The sequence below is a fragment of the Hoplias malabaricus genome, chromosome 9, assembly GCF_029633855.1.
Source record: "Hoplias malabaricus isolate fHopMal1 chromosome 9, fHopMal1.hap1, whole genome shotgun sequence".
Taxonomy (NCBI): Eukaryota; Metazoa; Chordata; class Actinopteri; order Characiformes; family Erythrinidae; genus Hoplias; species Hoplias malabaricus.
Window position 1 is genome coordinate 31,909,755 of NC_089808.1, and position 20,081 is coordinate 31,929,835.

Below are 20,081 nucleotides of genomic sequence, written 5' to 3' on the forward strand. Positions count from 1 at the left end.
GTTGAATTGTTTCTTAAGGAACCAAAAAGCATTCTTCCAAGATGTTCTCCATAGAAACCTCTAAGAGTGTAAGGTCTAATGGGTCCGTTAGTCCTAGATCACTGCCGTTCTTCCACTGTGTAACTTAACCTAAGGTCTGACATGCTGTACCTTCTCTGACTAGTGTTAGGTGCTGTTAAGACCTTTTAAATAGTTCTGGAGCTGATATCTACAACAGGTTTCCATCATAAATAAGAATGACTCAACAGTGCAGAGAGGCAGAGTGTTGACATGCCTCTTTGAGTGTTTTCTCTGTTCTTTTTTTTTAAAGAACCGCTGAAAACCCACTTTTTAAGGAGTGTACAGTTTGTTCTTGTTCCTGTTGGAGAAAGACATTTTGCCTGTGCAGGGCTGCCTATTCATATTTGGGCTGTTCACCGGCTGCCTCTCTGTGCAAGAGCATGACAGCTGCTGTGTGGCTCCTCGAACACAAATTATAGGCTTCATCGAACTGCTAACACTGGGATCAACACACTTAAAACCTGCCAAACTTCAGTTCTGTCCCAGGCTTTATTACACCACAGACATAAGGCTGACTGATGTTTTCTGTGTATCCATGTTCCTGGGATGAATGTGCCAAACTGCATTGTGGTTTTTGTTGGTTCGTACGTAAGGACAGACACAGGAGGAGTCGGCCAGTCTAAAAATGTGGCGTTATGTCACTCAGTGTCCTGTTAGGAATGTGTAAGTAATCAAATCAGCAGAAGATCATGCCCAAGAAGGAGACAGTGTCTGAATTTTCCAAAAAGGAACAAAGCGGCCACAAATAAACTGCAGTGGGTAAATCACTCAGGCCTCGGGGGGTGGGGGTTAATGGTACAGTAGCTACAGTAACACAGCGAAGGCGGCTGCAAGCAGGTTCCAGTCAAAATGCTGGCGCTGCAGCAATAATGTGTTCACCTTTGCACCTTCTGCTCTGTGTACCCTTTTGAGTTTTAATTATGAGGGCATAACTGTGCTTACGCATCGCTTTCCGATGCAAACATTTCCTCTGTCCCTCTGGTTTCTTCCACTGAGTTTACACGAGCAAGCTTAGCGCAAATAGGGTTTGGACAGATTTTGTGTGTCTGTAGCTGTGTTTGTAGCACTATCCGGGGACTCAGTGTTACCTGGATAACTTACTGACCCTGCATTAACCAGGGAGGGAAAATACATACTTATTATCCATTCCTAGTAATAGAGACTAACAAATGGCCGTGCATTTAACTCATAATGCGCCCAAAAGTGGGTGCATTTGGGCTTAATTAACCAGGCTGGAAAACATACAGCTTTTTTCTAAGGTAACGTCCACTGGTAAAGTATTGGACATGCATTTTAACTTTATGTGGGTCTCGAGTGTCCTGGAGATGACAGGAAAAGATTACAAGTATTAACATTTATGCAAAAATAAAAAAAGCTTTATTTATATTAATGAAGTATTATTGTTATTTATTTCTAGTAAATGATAACTTCATGGATGGGCTGGCGCTTCACGTGTTATTATACGATAATAGGCCTGAGGAAATGTGTAGATAAGCCCTACAGATACAGTGGAGTGAGAGAGAGCGAGAGACAGAGAGAGAGAGAGAGAGAGAGGGGAGGGGGCGGGACTACCATTTACCCACGAGGCACACGAGCATGACGCCAGAGTTCGACTGAGGGCGCGTGGCCACAAGACCCAAACACACACACACAATCAGTGAGCCCCTTTAGCAACGGCTGCCCCCGAGTAAGTGTGTGTGTATGAGAGAGAGAGAGAGAGAGAGAGAGCCTGAGTGTGAAGAGTGAGGGAGCGAGAGCGTGGTTTTGATTTGGCGCAAAAGCCTGCGGCTTCCTTAGCTTTGCGCAACGAGCGCTTATCCCCCGCGCGCACTTACAATATAGAGCATCCACACACACACACACACTACAGCGACTTCCTCAGGTGCCGCCAGAGTATCCCTCGTTAGAGAGAGAGAGAGAGAGAGAGAGAGAGAGAGAGAGAGAGAGAGAGACTGCAGTTGCGCTGCTGGAAAGCGAAGAGCCTGAAGAGAGATAAACACTAAACACGGAGCGCAAAAACACTCGGTATCTCACGCTAGACTCGAGTCATCTAAGCTATGAATAATTGAAGCATTACAGACTTCTCCAGCCGCCTTCCAGGCTACACTTACGCTTCTGCTCCAGTAAATAAAGAGTGGAGAAGCTGCCTCTCTACAAAGGCAGAGTTAGACAGAGGAATAGACAGACAGACAGACAGACAGACACAGTTATGTGTGATACTGTCTCTCAGCCAGTGAGACGCGCAGTCTCTTCATTTCACTCCAGTCCCCGCATTAAAACACAATACAACACCTGCACCGTGACAACACACAAGACGCGTCCGCTCTCACGCCCAGCGTCGCCTGCGTTACTTTCCTCCATCCATCCATCCATCGTCAAATACATCCTCTATACATTTACTGGCTCCGGAAAGCGCTCTCTCGCGCGTTAGTGTTATCTGTGATCGTTTCTCCAACCTTCGGGTTTCGTTTTAAAACGGCTGAAATCCGAGTGAAGTTGCTGGTGGACGGCACCTGGCGCAGGTACGTTCAACCCGCTCAGAACAAAAACAAAAACATACCAAGACAACCCCAAAAAATAAAAAAAATTAAAAAAAAGTGCAGCACATTATTCTCAGAACCAGAGAAAGACTCTCCTCTCAGGTGGACCGCGTTTGATATTCCCGTGCTTTCCGGCCGGAGCTCCGTTTATCTTAGTTCGGGTTACCGGTGTAACACCGGGATTAACCCGCCGCTTCACCGCTCAGAGCGCATTCACCGCTCAGACAACGTCCGCCTTCCTTCCCCCCTTTAAATATCAAAAGAGAAAGCCCCACTCCGGCGCTCAGCTGTGTGAAGTTTGCCGTTATTTCTCACCTCTAGTTCTCTCCACACCGCGTCCTGGTTGCACCTGTCCCACGCCATCCAGCCACTGAATGACGGCTGAGATACAAAATTGTGTCTTAAAAAATCTGAACCAAAAAAAAAAAAAAAAAAAAAAAAGAAAATAATGAGTGAGAAAGATCCGAGCGCGTGCACCTTGCTCTCATGCAGGGAAAGAGCCCCTCAGTGTGCGCAGGGAGAGCGAGGGCGACCTGTCTTACTACTGCTCTCCATCACATGACAAAGCTATTAAAAGTAGGCAAGGCGAGTGACTCCCCTCTCGCCGCTACTCGCCGGAGACGTCAGGGCCAGGGGGCGTGGCCTCCGCGTAGTAAAATCCATCCCGCCTACACTTTTTCTGTTTTTTCCCCTTTTCCCACCCGTTCTCCACACGGCCACGCCCACCGGTCACCGCCCCCTGCGCTGTCATTGGCTAGCGGTTTCGTCCGCCCATCTCCTGAGTCCGCCCAGAGCCGGCTCTGAGTCTCCTGTTGGTTTGAAGGGGGTAATGTTTAACCAATAGTCGCTCAGTAAGGTGCGACTTGTCGGAGTACGGGTGGAAATTCAAAATGGAATGTTCCTTCCCACCTCCGTCCCGCAACCGCTGAACGACAGGTTTGTGCCGGGAGACTCGGGCACGGCTCCTGCTTTCCGCTCAGGTTTTCACGCCGAGGAAAACCGAGTCGGTCACAATATTTTAGATGAACGTTAGGTTACATTAACACAGGTTCAAAAGTAGAGCCCTACTCCTGCTTCACTGAGGAGATTTGCCTGCTCGCGAGTCAAAACTCACCAACGGAGCTGTGTCGCTGACAACGGAGCTGCCGGAGACTGTTAACTCAGCGCCGGACTGAATGCTGCCTATTAACGCCGGAGTTTACACTTCCTCCTCGGCTTCTCAGCGAACCGCTTTCTCTCGCAGTGTGATTGCTACACGGCTGCTGCTTCAGAAAAGCTTTTAATCCTTAATTACATTGGCTCTGCTAAGTAAACAGTTGCCGAAGGGGTCGTGTGATTAGACAAATCTAAAAGAAATTCTAATCGCAGATCTCCAAAACATGCCCAGCCACCCCCAAAACCCTCCATTGTCCATGTATTCTTCTCTGACCACTTCTAAAATGGAGAAACACGTATATATTAATGATTGTACATTCATTGAATACAGCATCTGTGTGACATATCAATATTCATTTATTTAGTGCGCTAGAACACACACAATGTATAAAAACAAGCACTCAAACCAGGGCTGAATCATTCTGCTTTGGCAATGCAGTGTTCCAAAGACACTCTCAAACAGGCGAATTTAGACAGCCGCAATTTCTTACATCCTAAACCTGAGGAACCAATCCAGTCAATTTGTGGAGAGGAACCTTTGAGCTGCTGGCAATGGGCTGAGGGGTGGGTGGGAACTAATTACATATTCAAATAGCCACATACATTGAAGGTGTATACATCTAAGCCACTTTTTTAGGCATTCAGTTTTTTTTTTGCCCCTGGAAAACTAACAGTTTTTCTATGTACAATAAATCCATTCAAAAATATTACTTCTTTTATTTCCACTTTACTGGTCTCTCTTGTACACCTTTCTCAACAGGTACTATTAGCTCCTTATGTCGCCCTGTAGCTTATGACCATGTGATCCAGGCTTTGCTCATTGGGTCCTGTTTTCCATGTGAAGCTCACACTGCTCTCCTGGACAAAGTCTGGCTTCAACCAGCAAAACAGCCAGGGCTGGAATGGAAAATCATCCCAACTGCCAGATTAGTTGTATCCGTTCTCTATGGCCCTTTTTTTTCATGAAGCAGCAGGTGACAAGGTGTACAGTGTCAACATTTTATGTGTACGAAACAGTGCCACAGGGAGCCACAACAGCAGCTCTGTGGACAGTCAAAACAAAGCATAAGGCAGAGCAGTGCCTAACAGCAGCCAGGAATTACAGCCTCCACTATCCAAGCACTTAATTCTGTCTGTGATGGGATTTCATGTGCAGACTTTTTGTTGTTGTTGTTTCAGATGGGAAATAAACTCATCTCCTTTCCAAACCTGAAGAAGAGTCATCCATTAGATTGGATTCTGATATTGTAGCGCATGGACAGATGTCCAGTATGCCTTGGCATGACATGCTACAGTTCAGTCGATTATATTTGTGGAGCGTATTATATTTGTGGCTGTAGGCTGCTTCATAATATTGCATTTCAAAATATTGCACTTTGTGTCATGATGGGGAAAAAAGGCATGTGCTTTCACATGCTTTATATGGAAAAGTACCACATGCAACCCTCCCATCTCCTTGCCTGACTGAGTAGATCTAATATCTGCACAAAAGCAACCCACCAATGGTTCCACTGCAGGCTGGAGCATAAGGGATGGAGGTGGATGGCTGCATATTGCACGGTAGAGGCATGTCACACACACACACACACACATACCCGAGCAACCCTTATCTGATTGTACTCGTCATGCCAATTAAGAAAACGCAAGCTAAAAATAGGCTTGTCTCTGTTGTGATTTTCTTTCAAATGGCTTTTGATTAGGTTTGCTCTTTTTTTCCTGCTGGCAGATGAAGTCCCCAAGACGGGTAGATTGTCTGTTCTAGACAGAGTCAGTCTACAGGCAAATCAGCACTTAAGCGTATGGCAGTACCCTGAAAGAAACAGACTGAGGATTGTACATCAACTTGACAATGGACTGTTGATTTAGACGTCAAAAATGGCCATAGAGATAACAACAAAAATCAGCCCAACATAATTCAGCTGTAAATTCAGTGCTTAATAAATCACCCTGCTATAAATCTCAACAGTACACAGTAACACTGAAATATGGCAAATTAAGCACAGAACTATGATAAGATCTCAATTGCAGACAAGCTTTAATTCAGATATGGCCGTGTATATTTGCATGCTGGAAGCACGCCATGTGTTTCACTGGCCAGTAAAGATAGTGTATATATAATTCTTTTCAGATAAGGTGACTTGCCCATAGAAATGCACTGATAAGCTGTGCCTACTGAAAGCGTGGAGACACCAGCCCAGTAAAACATTTATTAACGTGGGCTTGGAGGCAGATTTGGGGCAAAGCCCGGGGAGCTTACCTTGCAGTTTGAAGGCATCTGTGCTCATGTTTGCTAAGCTGACTCTTTTCTTTTGTGGGCTGTATTCCACCATTTGTGGTGGGGGAAGCCATGTCTCTAAGAAATGAGGAAAGACTGTGCCTATGATTCTTTCAATGTGGTTTCTCCTAATACCTCCCAGAGTGGAATGGATGCATTTTCAAGTCCGATAGAGCTGTGTAAACAAGATGGGATGAGCAAATGGTTTGCACATTCTGGAACAGATGCCAATTATTCATGGGTTATGATTATCCATGCATTGAGGCAAAGCTTTAATAATCAGCCTGGTATCCATGTTGTTATTCCTTGGCATTCTATCATTGTGCGTGCTTCTGCTGGCAGCATGCAAGGATCATGCTGGAACTGCAGCATGCCAATCCAAGTAAATTATATAGCTAACATATTGCATGTCCTTCAGTATGGGTCTGCTGCCACAGCATGCGTCTGATGAAATCCAACACAGGCGGATATCGGAAATGGAAAAGCGATATACACAGGCATATGCGATATGAAGAAATGAAGTCATGTCTTTATCCATATGATGAACAGCTCAATTAAAATCTATTGGAATACTAAACCTACAAGCAGTGTAGCACCAGCGTCTTTAAACCCAAGTGTCTCTGGAGCTTTTCTTCACTCTCTGACAATCAAGCACATCTTATCATTATATATCCCTCATAAGAAAAAAAACAAAAGGAAAATAGATGAAAGCTACTTTATAAAAGTAATGAGAGGGACTCACATGAAATGCATTTCTACCTCAGCACACTGGATACCACCTTAAGTCTACAAATAAAGCTAAGGATAATTACAGCAAATGAAAGCCCCACACTTCTGAAAGGAAGTCATCTCCAGAGAAGAATGAAAGAAAGCCATTCAGCCCCACTCTAGCAGAACAATAGCCTTTCTATTGACGAAAGTCAGCCATTTCACAGAGGGTTTGAAGTGTGGCTGATTGCCACCTTGGAGAGTCCAGCATGTATTACTGTGGTGAATGCCATAGCTGGGCTGGGGCATGCTAGTCAGGGCTCAACTATGAAATTGGAAATAACAATGGTGCGAAACAGCAGCGTGTCCACACCGGGAGATGACTCCACAGAGAAGTGTGGACTTGGTGGGGAAGCCCTGTGTTATTTCGCAGAGACGTCTTACGATGCTAAAACCTCAATCCCCACTGGGTGAAAATATCATGGTCATATAAGAGAATAGGGCCCAGATTCATGTTGCAGCAATGCGTGAAAAAAGCCTCCCCATCTGTAGCTGTTATTAAGGTGAGTTAGAATCACCACGCAGTCATGAAAGATGCATGGAAAGCAACACAAATCTGGCAGAAGAACAAGCACTGGCAGGGCAGCCTTTCTACGAGTCTGGAATCACATAGGCACATGAAAGATGGAGGACATTTGGATGCTAGTCCTCAACTTAGAGGCAAAAAAAAAAAGCTACACTTTTCAAAATAAAGATGCCAGAAAGCTTTTTGGAGTGATGCCATTGACAAAGCATTTTGGTCCTCATGTCTAATAAAGATGAGGTCTGAGCTAAGAAAGCTACTCCTTCAGATGCACTACAGTTAATGCTGGAGCTAATCAGGGAAGTTATATTCTCAACAGAAAAATTTGTCTTATATATGATCTATATGAAATTCGTTAACTTAATATATCATATTAAAAAGGTGAATTTAGCAAAAACAGTAACCCAGGTTTAGTGATGTTTAGAGCCAGCAAGTGTCTACCATGTAATACTGAGGATGCACTTTAAGACATAATTACAAACTCCAATTCCAGAAATAATGGAACACTGTGGAAAATGTACAAACCATTTTTTTGGTTTGTTTGGTAACATATATAATATATATTCCAATTTTAACATGCCAGCAACATATTCTAAATAAATTAGGTTAGTTGGCAAATGTTCAGTCACAGGTTTGTGCACCTATAATTCTGGATGATATATACATACATGTTTTGGAGCAACGTGCTGTCATCCAGCAAGGGAAAACCTTGATTATTTCAGTAAGACAAGACCAAGTTACATTCTGCATTGATTACAACAACATGCCAGTCACTCATTGAAAACAGCTGGGGTTAAAACACTATTGTGAATACCCTGAGATGTTGAGCCCCAGAAATCCTACAACAAGACAGAATAGCTAAACATTTCACTTTTAAAACTATAGAAATTGTCCTACACAGTTTCCAAAAACAAGAGGTGATGCAACACGGTGGTAAACATGCCCTTGTCCCAAATTTTGGAAATTTTGGCTGGCATCAAATTAAAAATGAAAGATATTTAAAAAACAAAACAAACTTGGTTTCAGCATTTGAAATATCAACTTTGTAATATGTTCAATTAAATATAGAGTTTAAATTATTTGCAAGATGCTCCATTCTGTTTTTATTTGTTTTACCCAGTGTCCCAGCTTTTGTTGGAAATAGGGTTTGTCAATAAAAACACCACCAAACCCAGTCTCTGACGTAAATTTTCCTCAACGGATGTTCACAGTTCTCCAGTGAAATGGTGTTTTATAGATAATATGGGTTCACAATGACAGGTGATGCAGCTTGAAGAATAGAGCATGACTAAAACACCATAACCAAACATGTAACCAACATAAGACCACAATAACCCTATCATAACAAGCCTGTTTAAACAGCATTCAGCCACCAACACGTAATATATGACTTCACCAAAGTAAATAAATAAATAAAATGTTGGTTAAGCCAAATGACATGCCAATATCCACAAACACTTACCCATGAAAATATCATACCGACCAGAACCGACCAAACAGACACAGCAGTAATTAACTAGAATATGTCATGAAAAAACTAGGCATCGCATACAATTACAAAACTACTTTGTGGACCCTCACTTAAACCAGTATTTGTCCTAACATGAATTAGAACTGCTTAAATTCAATTTTTCAGCATGAGTTTTGTAAAGTTAATTTAAAAACAGCTCTTCAACTGCATTAGAAGGCTGTGATGTTGGCCATGTTTTAACCTCTACCCTGAAGCTTTTGATAAAAAAAAAAAAAGGCCCAATTTTTTTTAAACACTGTGTTCATTTTGCTTAGTAAGGAGCACAGAATTGGTTATGGGCATTTTCTCCCGACCCATGAGCCTGCAGCTGACTGGCTGAATTGACATTCTCAAACTGATGGAGAGTCCCCGTTCTCTCAGGGACATTAAGACCGATGACAGAGACAGCGCTGAATATCTAGCTGCTATAAATATGATTTATAAACATGCATTCATTATTTTTGACCCTCCAGTCAGATACACACTTGAATCAAAATAAAACCTGAGTATTTATTTATAAACATAATCTCAGTTTGGTGATGTCTTGTGATTAACAGTTGTGTGCTCATAATGAAGTGAACTCACTAGTATCTCTCATATTATTTTGAATGATTAGTGTATCACAAGCAGCGTTCTCACTACAGGTTTGTTCTGAGGAATTCTGTCAGGTTTTCTTAGGGTGACCAGACGTCCTCTTTTTTAAAAAAATGTCCAGGCGGAATTTCACAAACGTCCGGGATTTTGTTTTTCTAGAGCTTATATAGAACTTCGAGAAGTTTCGTTCACAAACTATTCCCACCCTCCCCTACTCCGATTGGTTCGCTTGAGTGAGAAGGGGGCGTGGTGAAGTAGACTAAAGCCTTCTGATTGGACGGTCTGACTGTAGAGCTACCGTTATTGGTCGATAACCTTCTCTGTAAACATTTAATTGGTCAGTCTGCACGTCAGTAGTCCTCGTTTACGTCAGGCAAAGCTCCTGTTGAAACGTAAGATGGTGTCCACTTTTTCACCATCTCAGATCTGGTCACCCTAGGTTTTCTTCACTTCACAGAGGAAGAAGAGTTCTCCAAGCAGATCAGAATTGTCAGAGTTATGTCAAATGCAACACTTTATCCAGTGTTAACGGAACTGTTTAACTTCTGTTTACTGATATCGTGACTTGAAAGGTTGTCCTGCAGTTCAGGGCATGAGAAGGAACCCTATATTTAGAGACCTTCTGTAGGGAAAACTGAAAACTCAGAAGTTCACCCGACTGAAGCAGCAAGACCAAAACATCCAACCGCGTTAGCTACGTTCAACTGAGGGACGCGGAAAGCGCATTAGCAGCTGCTTTTATGAGGCACTGGTATGATTAGAACTAGAACTCCCTTTGTGTGAGAAGATGAGTTTGCCTCTCTTGCTCCCTCAGCAGTGTGTTCAAGCCAGAGAAGAATTAGGTCACTATTTGAGTGGTGTGCTAGCTGCAATTCTATGTTAAAATCATATCATGAGGTGGTGGCGTGTGTGTATGTGTGTGGGGCGGTGGGGGGTTCTGGGGGAAGGTGGAACATTCAGGAAACGTTATCAAAAAGCTGTGCACTGCCCATGACCGGCCTAATTATTTTTGAGAGAATGTGAAGGGCTAAGGAAAGGGGGGAAAAAACATTACATGTGAGATGAGTTTCTGTGGCTGGCCTGCATACAGGGGTGGAACGGCGAGGCTGAAAATCCTTACGGCATCATAAAAAGCAGTGGATCATCATCTATTTTTTTTTTTTTTTTTTAAACACAGGGACTTTCTCCCCACCCCATGTGAGCTCTGTGGGGCTGCACTGTGAAGCAGGGCAACTGGGAAGAGACAGAAGGTACTTTGCTGCTTTGCTTCTTACCTTTACGTACACATACAGAAAAAGATGGAGAACGAATGAGACACAGTAAAATGAGAATGATATAGAGAGCGAGCAAGAAACAGAAGGAGAGAGAGAAAGAGAGAGAGATGTGCTGGCAATAGATTGGCAATAGAGAGGGACAGAGACAGAGAAAGTAAAAGAGAAGAAAATGAGAGTAAAAGAAGGAAGACAGCCAAATGGATAAAGAAGAGAGTAAGAGACAGAACAAGAGAGAAAAAAGAGAGAGCAGTGAAATCAGAGATGGAGGAGATCACAGAGACGTTTGATAAGAGAGCAATAAACTGTTTTGGTGTAAACAACAAAAGAGAAGGGTATGAATTAACTATGGCGACAAAATAAAGAAAAAAATAAAAGCAATCCTCCCACCCAAACCCCTCAGTCCACACCCGAAACTAGCTGTCCACTCACTGACCAGTCACCTCAGTCTACTATCAATCCACTGATCTCAATATATGTTTCTCCATTTACAGCTTTTCCTGCTTATACTGAGTATCTTCCCTATCAATGTGCTATGTATTCATTTACAGTAACATCCACACCCACCCCCTACCCCACGTTACATGCTATAAGCAAAACACTGACTAAGACCAAAGTGAATATTGCATTGCACGCAAACGGCCGTGGTGCATCTTTCACAGTTGTTTGTATGAATTATTCTTCTGTGAGAAAATTTCATGAATAATTGCAAGTCTGATTCACTCAGAATTAACCACACACTTTCCAGCTGCCTGCTGCATGCATGTGAGGAAAGAAAAAACATCTCTATTGAGTTTGTGTAAGCATTCCCACCGTGGTTGGTTCGTGTTCGATGCCTGTTCTCCAGAGCTGCTGACCACAGGAATCATTTGCACGGTGGCGTTTGCGGTGTTGAAATCTTCCCATGACTGTGTTAATGAATATTTCTCAGGCTAGCTCCTAAAGTCCTGACTCATTAAGTCTACAGTTGATGTCTCTCTCCATCTATACTCTGTACGGTGAAGTGGGGAGGCCTAGCTGCCCTCACAGTTAGCTGTGCAGCAAAGTGTCAGTGCCACAACACCTGCATAATTAAGGTGGAGATGGTTGGATGGTTCTGAGATGCAAGCAGTTAATGCCAAAAGTGGAGAGGAAACCTCAGTTCATGGTATTGCTGAAGGTAATACAGCAGTGGATTAGAGTTCATGACCTCAAAAGTTGGTGAGAATGTACAACACACACTGTTGTTCTGGTAGCAGCTGAGTAATCTTACGTTTCTGAAGGTGGTAAGTTCTAGATGAAAACTAAATTGATCTTGGGCCTTTCATATGTAACATGGTTGTCCACACACCTCAGAATAGAAACGTGATTCTTTAAGTTTCTTTAAGCTGCCCAAAGTCCCACACTGCTTCTTTAAGCAATGCCATAAAAGAATGACTTCAGTTCCAAGAGGAATTATGCTACATGGGTTTGAGAGTCCAAATAACCTTTTAAATGTTTATTGAAACATCGTATAACATACAGTATCTATACCACAACTATTCCTTGATCAGTTGTATTATATGGAGATGCCTTATATGAAAATATATTTTTTGTGGCCTCAGAACAGTATTTCATGGCCTCAAAATATTATTTCATGGCCACAATATATTATTTTGTGGCCTCAAGATATTACCTCGTAGTCACGCCTTATTTAAAACAGCTACTACGTCTCCTTAGGGGCTTCTTCCCGCCACAAATATGTAATTTTAGCCTTAAAGTCAGTGTTTTAATTGGTGCATGTCTAATAGCTGTCAGGATGTGAAGGTTGTGTCAGATCCCTTGTTTACCTTGTGTTTGTTTTCCCTCATGTCTCTCGTGTTTAGTTTCTAAGCCCGCCCCTTTCTTATTATATGACCTGTTGAATATATACCTGAAGTGGAGATTGTTTTTGTTGTCTTTGTTTGCAAGCTGCTTAATGTTTCTCTGAACGCTTTTGTGTTTTCAGTTTAATAAAATGACACCTACACATGCTTCCAGACTTCAACCGCCTCACACTATCAAAGCTGCTTGACAACAATAAACACTGGTCTGTGCTCGTCCATGAAGGTGCAACAACAGAAGTTATGTAACTGATCTCATGGCACGATTCAGGCTAAACAAACCTGTGAGTAAACAGATAGCCATTATTTGCATCCAAACACATTCCCGAACAGTCCTTCTCATATCACCCTCAGGGCTATTATTCTAAACGCCCTTGTTTCTGTCCCTCCCTCTTCTCCACCTACAGGTCCATCCCTCCATCAGTGCCTCTGGAGGCTCGCCGCAAGGCTTGTCAGTACCGTAAACAGGATTTATCAGGCCACAGTCGGCCCCTCTCATCCAGATGACGCATGTAATTAGAGAGTAATTGGCACATCATCTGGACATGAGGGAAGATGATCCACGTAACGCAGAGATATGCAGACTCCACACAGAGAGAAGGAGCTTGCTCAAAAAATAGAAAGGAAAAAAAGGAGAAAGACTGCAGAAAGACTTACTAGTTTGCCTGCAGCTGAACAAACTTTTAAAGTCTTTTAATTAATGATGACTGCTGGGGGTTTTGTGTGTTTATTTGCAAACACAGCCACCCTCCAGTCCACATATTGCAAAAGGAACTCCTTTTCAAGGCTAATAAATAATTGGAGCCATACAAAAAAATAAAAAATCTCTCAAATAAATAATAAATACTTGCGGGTAGTGTCCACAGTAATATATCGTCATTGCACACGAGCCTAAGCTCACCATACTCGATGCAATGTGTCAGATAGTGGGTATAAAGCCTTTCACATTGGACTGTGGAGCAGTGGAACTGAGTTCTCTGGAGTGACGGCGCTCTATCCAATATCTCTGAGCTGGGATGAGTTCATGTGGTGTTTGTGATCCAGAACTAATGAGCCAACATCTGTTCCTGACCTCACTACTGCTCTCTGTTACTCCAGCAAAGGTGACAACCCACACATTTAAACCCTTAATTTAAGAAAACATGTAGAATGAACTCGCGCCTGCAGATTTTTGACCATATAGTGCACACAGCAACGTATATTTATTATAATTATTGTTATATCATTAGTACAAGGAAAACAACGCAATGCCTTTCATTTGGAGCTTTTGTTGTTTAAAACAAATAAGCACATTTCATTTTGTCAAACACACACACATTCATTCGCCTGCATCTCTTTCCATTTCTCACAAACAGTACACTCATGTATTTATTCATTTATTTACATACTAAGCTATTTATTGACTTTCCCTACTCTCTCTTATGCATGCATTTACATACAAACTCACTTACATAACATTTTTATTCATTTACCTCTTCATCCATTTCCATTCTAATTCACTTATGCTCCTGGTCACTTACTTATGCACTAATTTACATACTAAATGACACTCTTCTTTGCAGTAAGTTGTTGGGCGTTCTTAATTGCCAGTTTAGTTATTCACCCATCTTTGCAGTCAACTCTCTGGACTTGCATTTATATTACACTTACAACAATAGGACATTAGCTGAGGCCTCACAGGGCCTAGCTTTAGGGCACTGGGTGAGACTGTGAAACTGCACATAACAACAGTGATACAAGCTGTTGAGAATCTGTATCCATGCTGCTGCCGCTGCTTGGCCATGATGATGATGATAGTGGTCCAAGCTAATTTACTTACATATCCCTTAAGCATAGGAGTAGTGTGTTTATTATGTCTCTACCATGTGAAGAACAAAAGGAAAGCAGACAAGTTGTTCATGAACGTGATTGGTCAACCAGACCAGTTTTCTCTTTCTATAGTAGCACATTATTTTGCAAAAACTAATCCCAGGGACCTTAAAGCAACACTATAACAGCTACTCCATGGTTTTACATGGCAGCCATTTTGCATATGATAGCCCACACTCTTGGCACACAGTGATATGTCCGTTAGAAGGATGCGAAACGAGCCATGTATTGTCTGATATTGTATTTGTTGCTGATAGACTAAAAGTCTATGCACATAAGAGCCTCCTCTAGGTCTTTGTGATATGTACGAATTTGTAAAGAACTTTCATTTTAGGTCTAAACAGTAAGAAATGTAATTAGCGCTCTGTACTTGGTAGATCTTCAGTAATACCAGTCCTGTGTGAGTCAAGTACATGCTTATTAAAAGGTTGTCATGTTGTTGTTGAGCATTGGACTTGTTGGGTAAAGCTAGTGTATGTGTCTACTTTTTGACACTGTCCGTCTGCGGTAATTTGGGGAAATGACAGTTACTTGATCCTGTACCATTCAGCCTGTCTGCACCTGTACAAATTTCATTACGAGACCTCCCTTGGTAAAACAAATCCTGCTCCAACAGAGCTTAATTACCCGGTTCCCACCCTGTGTCTGACGTAATGAGCAAAATGGCAGCCACGTGCATGAAGTGAATGCCAGGAATATCCTGCCAATTGAGTTACAGAGAACCAGAGAGAGGCATAGAACCAGAAAGTTGGTCCCAAACCAAGTCAAAAAGAGGAAATGAGTAAAAAAAAGGAGGTGGCCATTCGACTGAAGCTCAGATGACTGAGCTTGGGGAAGGGAGTGAGTGGTGGTATTTCAGAGAGGGGGGTCATGGTTGTGGACGGCTGATAACTCGCGATAGCAGCTGGGTAATTTGCAGCATATCCCCCCCTATCTCAGCGGGGGCACAGGGACATGCTGGGGCGCAGGGCGGGGAATCTTAATGGCGCAGCCAATGGCTCGGAGAGATAGCCCAGTTGTTTTTCATCACGTCAATTTCATGCCACTGTCGCCCGTCCCCTCAGCGCAGTAGCCAGGAGAGACAGAGAGAGGAGAAAACAGAAATACAGGGAATGCATCCTTCTCAAAAGGGGTAGAGACAGACCTGAGTCAAGGATGGAATGAGGAGAAAGAAAGAGAGAGAGGTTTTTGGATATGGACATATAGTTCTCGTTAAACATTTAATTAATGTAGAAGCCAATCATTATGTGCTTCTTTGCACGTTTTAGACTTTTAAAAGGTCATTTTTTGAATAGCTGTTCAAAGCACCGTCTTTTGAATTAAACCAGTGGTACCTGCACTAAGAATAAATCATGACAGCAGCATACAAAAATCAGAGAGGCTGTGGCAGAAGAAATGAGAGCATAGGTAGCATAAAAGCCCCCCCAAAAATGCAGAACAATAAATTAACAGTCGTTCAAAATTGGAGCAACTCTTTCTACAGAGAATCACCAGGAGAATCTTGTCTATAGTAAATCACTACAGCTCTTACTCATTTAGGAAATCTATTGCTGATGAATTGTGCATAAAATGTAGTGGTTTTAGAAGGCTATGAAGATTGACTGATGATCCCCTAACACCAGCCCTGATTGCACTACTGTCTGATGCATTGTAATTTATAATAAATTCATTTATTTAAAGCGGCGCAATAGTACACATTGGGGTTGATAAAAGTTTTGATTGTGTGATTTTTAGAATGTTCTATACTGCACAGACCGGCTTTGAAAAATATTCAGAAGAATGTCCATGTGCAGACATGTGGTCTTAACGTATTAACACCACAACAAATACAACACGTTTTCAGACAGATTCCAACCTATTGTTTTATTTCAGTCACAGACTAAATTAATATTCGTGACACAAGAATTTGTTTTAAGATTTTATATGTGTCTCAGAAAGAGAGAGAGAGCTGCAGCAAAAAGAGATAAATAAAGAGAAAAAAGCAAAGCACATGCATATATATGCTGTGGAGGATCTAGGTCATGGCTATTTACTATGTTCTGGAAGCATCTTAACGACAACAAAAAGCACAGCCTATTTCAGTTCATTTTAGGGAATATTTATTATTTATCATTATGTTATACCAGCATGCTGACGAATATTCCACTCTTACTGATTCCAGGCAAGGCACGTGCATTTAAAAGTGCAGTTAAATTCTCTGTGGGGATAATAATCCTTTGTCTATGCATATGGAAACCGTGCTGCCATTCCTTGACAGTGTGGAAAAACAAATACCTTACATGAGGGCATTTTTCCTTGCATCCCAGCTATTTTTAAATGAGCAGATATTTCATATCTTTCACACTATCTGTCATACCAAGTTACTCTTCAGTGAAATTGGAATCTCACGTGATATTCCTGACCCCTTCCTGAGTCCAAACTTTTCCCTTCTCTGATTGAGCTCGATCTGTGGCCCATCAAATCAGCACTTAAACCACAATCTGTTTACTCATGCCTAGTGGCACTTTGAAGATCTAAGGACTCAATTTGAGCAAGTCTATATGCCTGTTAATGTGTAACTTCATGTGTTTTTTTCTTTTTTTTATGGTTTTCTTGACCTAACCGCTCTAGGTCGACATGCATTGGCATTTCTATAAACAACACTGCTCAGGAGGGGTGATTTGAAGGGCTTTCAGGTTGGAAGAGAGTAGTACAGAATTATGATTGTTTACTCAGTCTATTTGTCAAGCACATTCTGATAGTGTATATCAGCGTTTTCAGAAACAACTTTCTATCTCCATTTTACTCTTTTTTTTAACCTCCCTTATTATTAGTATTAGCTGTTCTTTATATTGTGTGAGAATTTACGATGCATGGTACAATAGAAACCAAAATCTAGTTACTTTAACTCACAGTGAAAGTTAACATTCCCTCCTCCAGTCATTGATTTAACCCCTAAAAACCCATGTCTTATTTATGATTATATGTCACTGTCACACAGCACCAAGGCCTTTGGGTTGTGGGTTCCTGCCCCACTCAGGATGACTGTCTTTGAGGAGTGTGTCCACATGGGTTTTCTCACACAGTCCAAAAAAAAAAAAAAAAAAACACATGTTGGTAGGTGGATTGGCGACTGAAATATATATTTCTCAGAAAACGTCTACTCAAAAAAATCTACTCAGAAGTTATTTCCAAGATGAAAATTCGAATTTCTTAAATAAATTAATTCAGTACATGCAGGTGTATGCATCTGCAATTAGCCCTCGCTTCTATCTCATTTTACTCCTCTGGTTCCTTAGAATTATGAAACCTCACCTGTCTGAATACTAGTGTATGAACATGCTAAAAGGACATGCTAACACGGTATACAACTTGATTTTCACTGGAGAAGGTCTTTAAGAACATTTTGATTTGTAAAATTTCTATTTTGGAGCTGTGAAGTTTAGTTCCAACAGTGAAAATACACAACTTTCTGACCTTGTCATAGTCATGTATTTCTACCTCAGGCCTGGTGACCTCACGATAAGATAAAGGTAATGAAGGGGGCCATGTCAGTTTGTGATTTAATCAGATACAGTTGAATAAAATGTAGTATAATGGGAACAACACTTTTACTTCCTTGAAGAAGGAACAAGAGGTAAATGAAGCAGGTAACAAATGAATCTAACAAGATTCCTGATTTCTAAGCGGGTATTTGTTTACTGTTCAGGTTGTTTACGCAGTTCTGGTTGTTCTTGTTCATAGTCCTTTATTATTGCTGTAAATGTAACTTTGTTATGTTATTCAATGCTCTTTAGACATACTAGAAAACTGTATTCTGACCTGATTTATTATGACAACGATAACATAATCTAGTGACGATGCCTAGACTTTTTACTGAAGATGCAATATATTTTCAAGGATTATTTTTGTATGTATTTGGCATTGGTTTTCTTAATCAAATGAACACTAACAGCTTCTCCCAAATGATTTAAGACCTGTGCATTAGACTCCAGTAGCAAAAAAGATTATCCCTTGGGTATGAATCTTAAGGGAAGGACTTTTCTTACTCAAGGGCATTATTTATTTGAGGTGTTGCATAAAATCACTCTGGGGTTTTTCTTAGCTAAAGGAAAACACTTAAACACTACTGTGACTGGGATTTTACTGTACTAATATTCCTTTGTATCCATGACAGCATTAATTAATCAGCAGATGCTCCATCTGAACAGAACCAACTTTCAAAAACTCTGTATAATAAAATAAATCCAAAAGTCTGTACTGCTACTGACACAGCACTACATTATATGATCATTGGTGAAAGCATCTTCCACTCAGTACCTAGCCCTACACACATTTGAAACTGTCTGACATGTTTGGTGCCTGCCCAGAAAGGGTCATTCCTTTTAGAGAGCCTCACAGGGCATCTTCCATCAGCTGGCGACATTAAAGTTTACATTACATTTATTGTAGTGTGATCTCCTTCTCTCTCTCTTTTTTTTCATCACTTAGCATCACAAACTTAAGCACGTACTCTTCTTCCAACAGCTCTAAAAACTCTGTCATACTTTCACTGTCTAATGTAGTTCAGTAATACCAAGATGAATTTCCTAGATTTAGGAAATACAAAAGTTGGTTATGAAAATCTACACAACGTGGAAGGAATTAGAGGAAATCTACTACTTAAGAGTGCCAAATGATACATAGTCGCATTTATTTGAATCATTACTTCACAGATGCTCACTAGAGATTGAGTTTAGGTTACTGTACCCACCTCCACCCGAGTCTTGAGTTTAACATGTGGTTTAAGGAGTGGAGATGTGCTGTTGATTTACGAGGGCAACTGGCCCTGTTTGACCAGCCTGGGTGAAGTTATTTCCTGAGCAGACAAGAGAATGCTACAAGAATACAAGAGCAGTGGGTCTGTTTACAATGACCCGAGAGATACAAGCTACACGTATAAAATTCAAACCTCTGTTTTTAGACTGTTAGCATACTTACATGGCTATAAATATTTTTATGCAATTTCACATAAATTCAAGCATTCATAAACAGTTGTTTCATAACACTACAATTGGACAAACCAACTTAGGTGCTTCATTAAAAACTGTCAATGATTTAAACCTGATAGATTCAACATATATTCTCCTAATAGTGCATGGAATGCTAATTTTAATCCATGGATATTAGAGCCACAGAGGCAAGTGATAGAGCCACCACATTTCAAAGCCCTAGGGGGACGCCCCATCACTTTGTGACCGAATTCAGGACACTTACATACTTACACACACACAAAAAAAAAGACAAACAAGGAAGCACTGTCAGTTATTCAATGCACTGGAGACTCATTGTTGAGCATTTTTAAACACAAGTGAGTGCATTACCAGGCAGGTCCATGAAGTGTTTTGATCTGATATCTCCACATGAACCAAAGACCTAAAAGTAGATCCGGGAGATATAGATTCAATGGTATAACTAATCAACTCCAGTTAAAGGGACATGTCATTTCCCAATCAGGAATAACATACTGTGCTTGTGTTCAGCGAGAAGTCACATTCAGCTTCCTATGAGAAATTTACTAAATATCATTTTTATATTTCTTACTGCTACTGAACTAATGTCTTTCAGAAGTGTTTTCCAGAAAAGTGTGGGACCTGGTAGTTATTTCCACTCATGCAGTACCAGCTCCTAACTTTTTGGATAGTTAGAGACGTATA

The 20,081-nt window shown here is 41.3% G+C and overlaps 1 protein-coding gene across 4 annotated transcripts in view; it reads right to left on the bottom strand.

Moving 5' to 3' along the window:
* ppargc1a (peroxisome proliferator-activated receptor gamma, coactivator 1 alpha) overlaps nt 1-20,081 on the bottom strand; it is a 392,529-nt gene that overhangs the window by 39,017 nt on the left and 333,431 nt on the right. For 2 of the 4 annotated variants that reach the window (XM_066681577.1, XM_066681576.1), the window contains exon 1: nt 2,916-3,005. The exons of the other annotated variants lie outside the window; for them this stretch is intronic. In XM_066681577.1, the coding sequence (XP_066537674.1) occupies nt 2,916-2,963 (48 nt within the window). In that variant the 5' untranslated portion in view covers nt 2,964-3,005. Of the gene's footprint in view, nt 1-2,915; nt 3,006-20,081 lie in introns of those variants that run through there. 4 annotated transcript variants of the gene reach the window in all.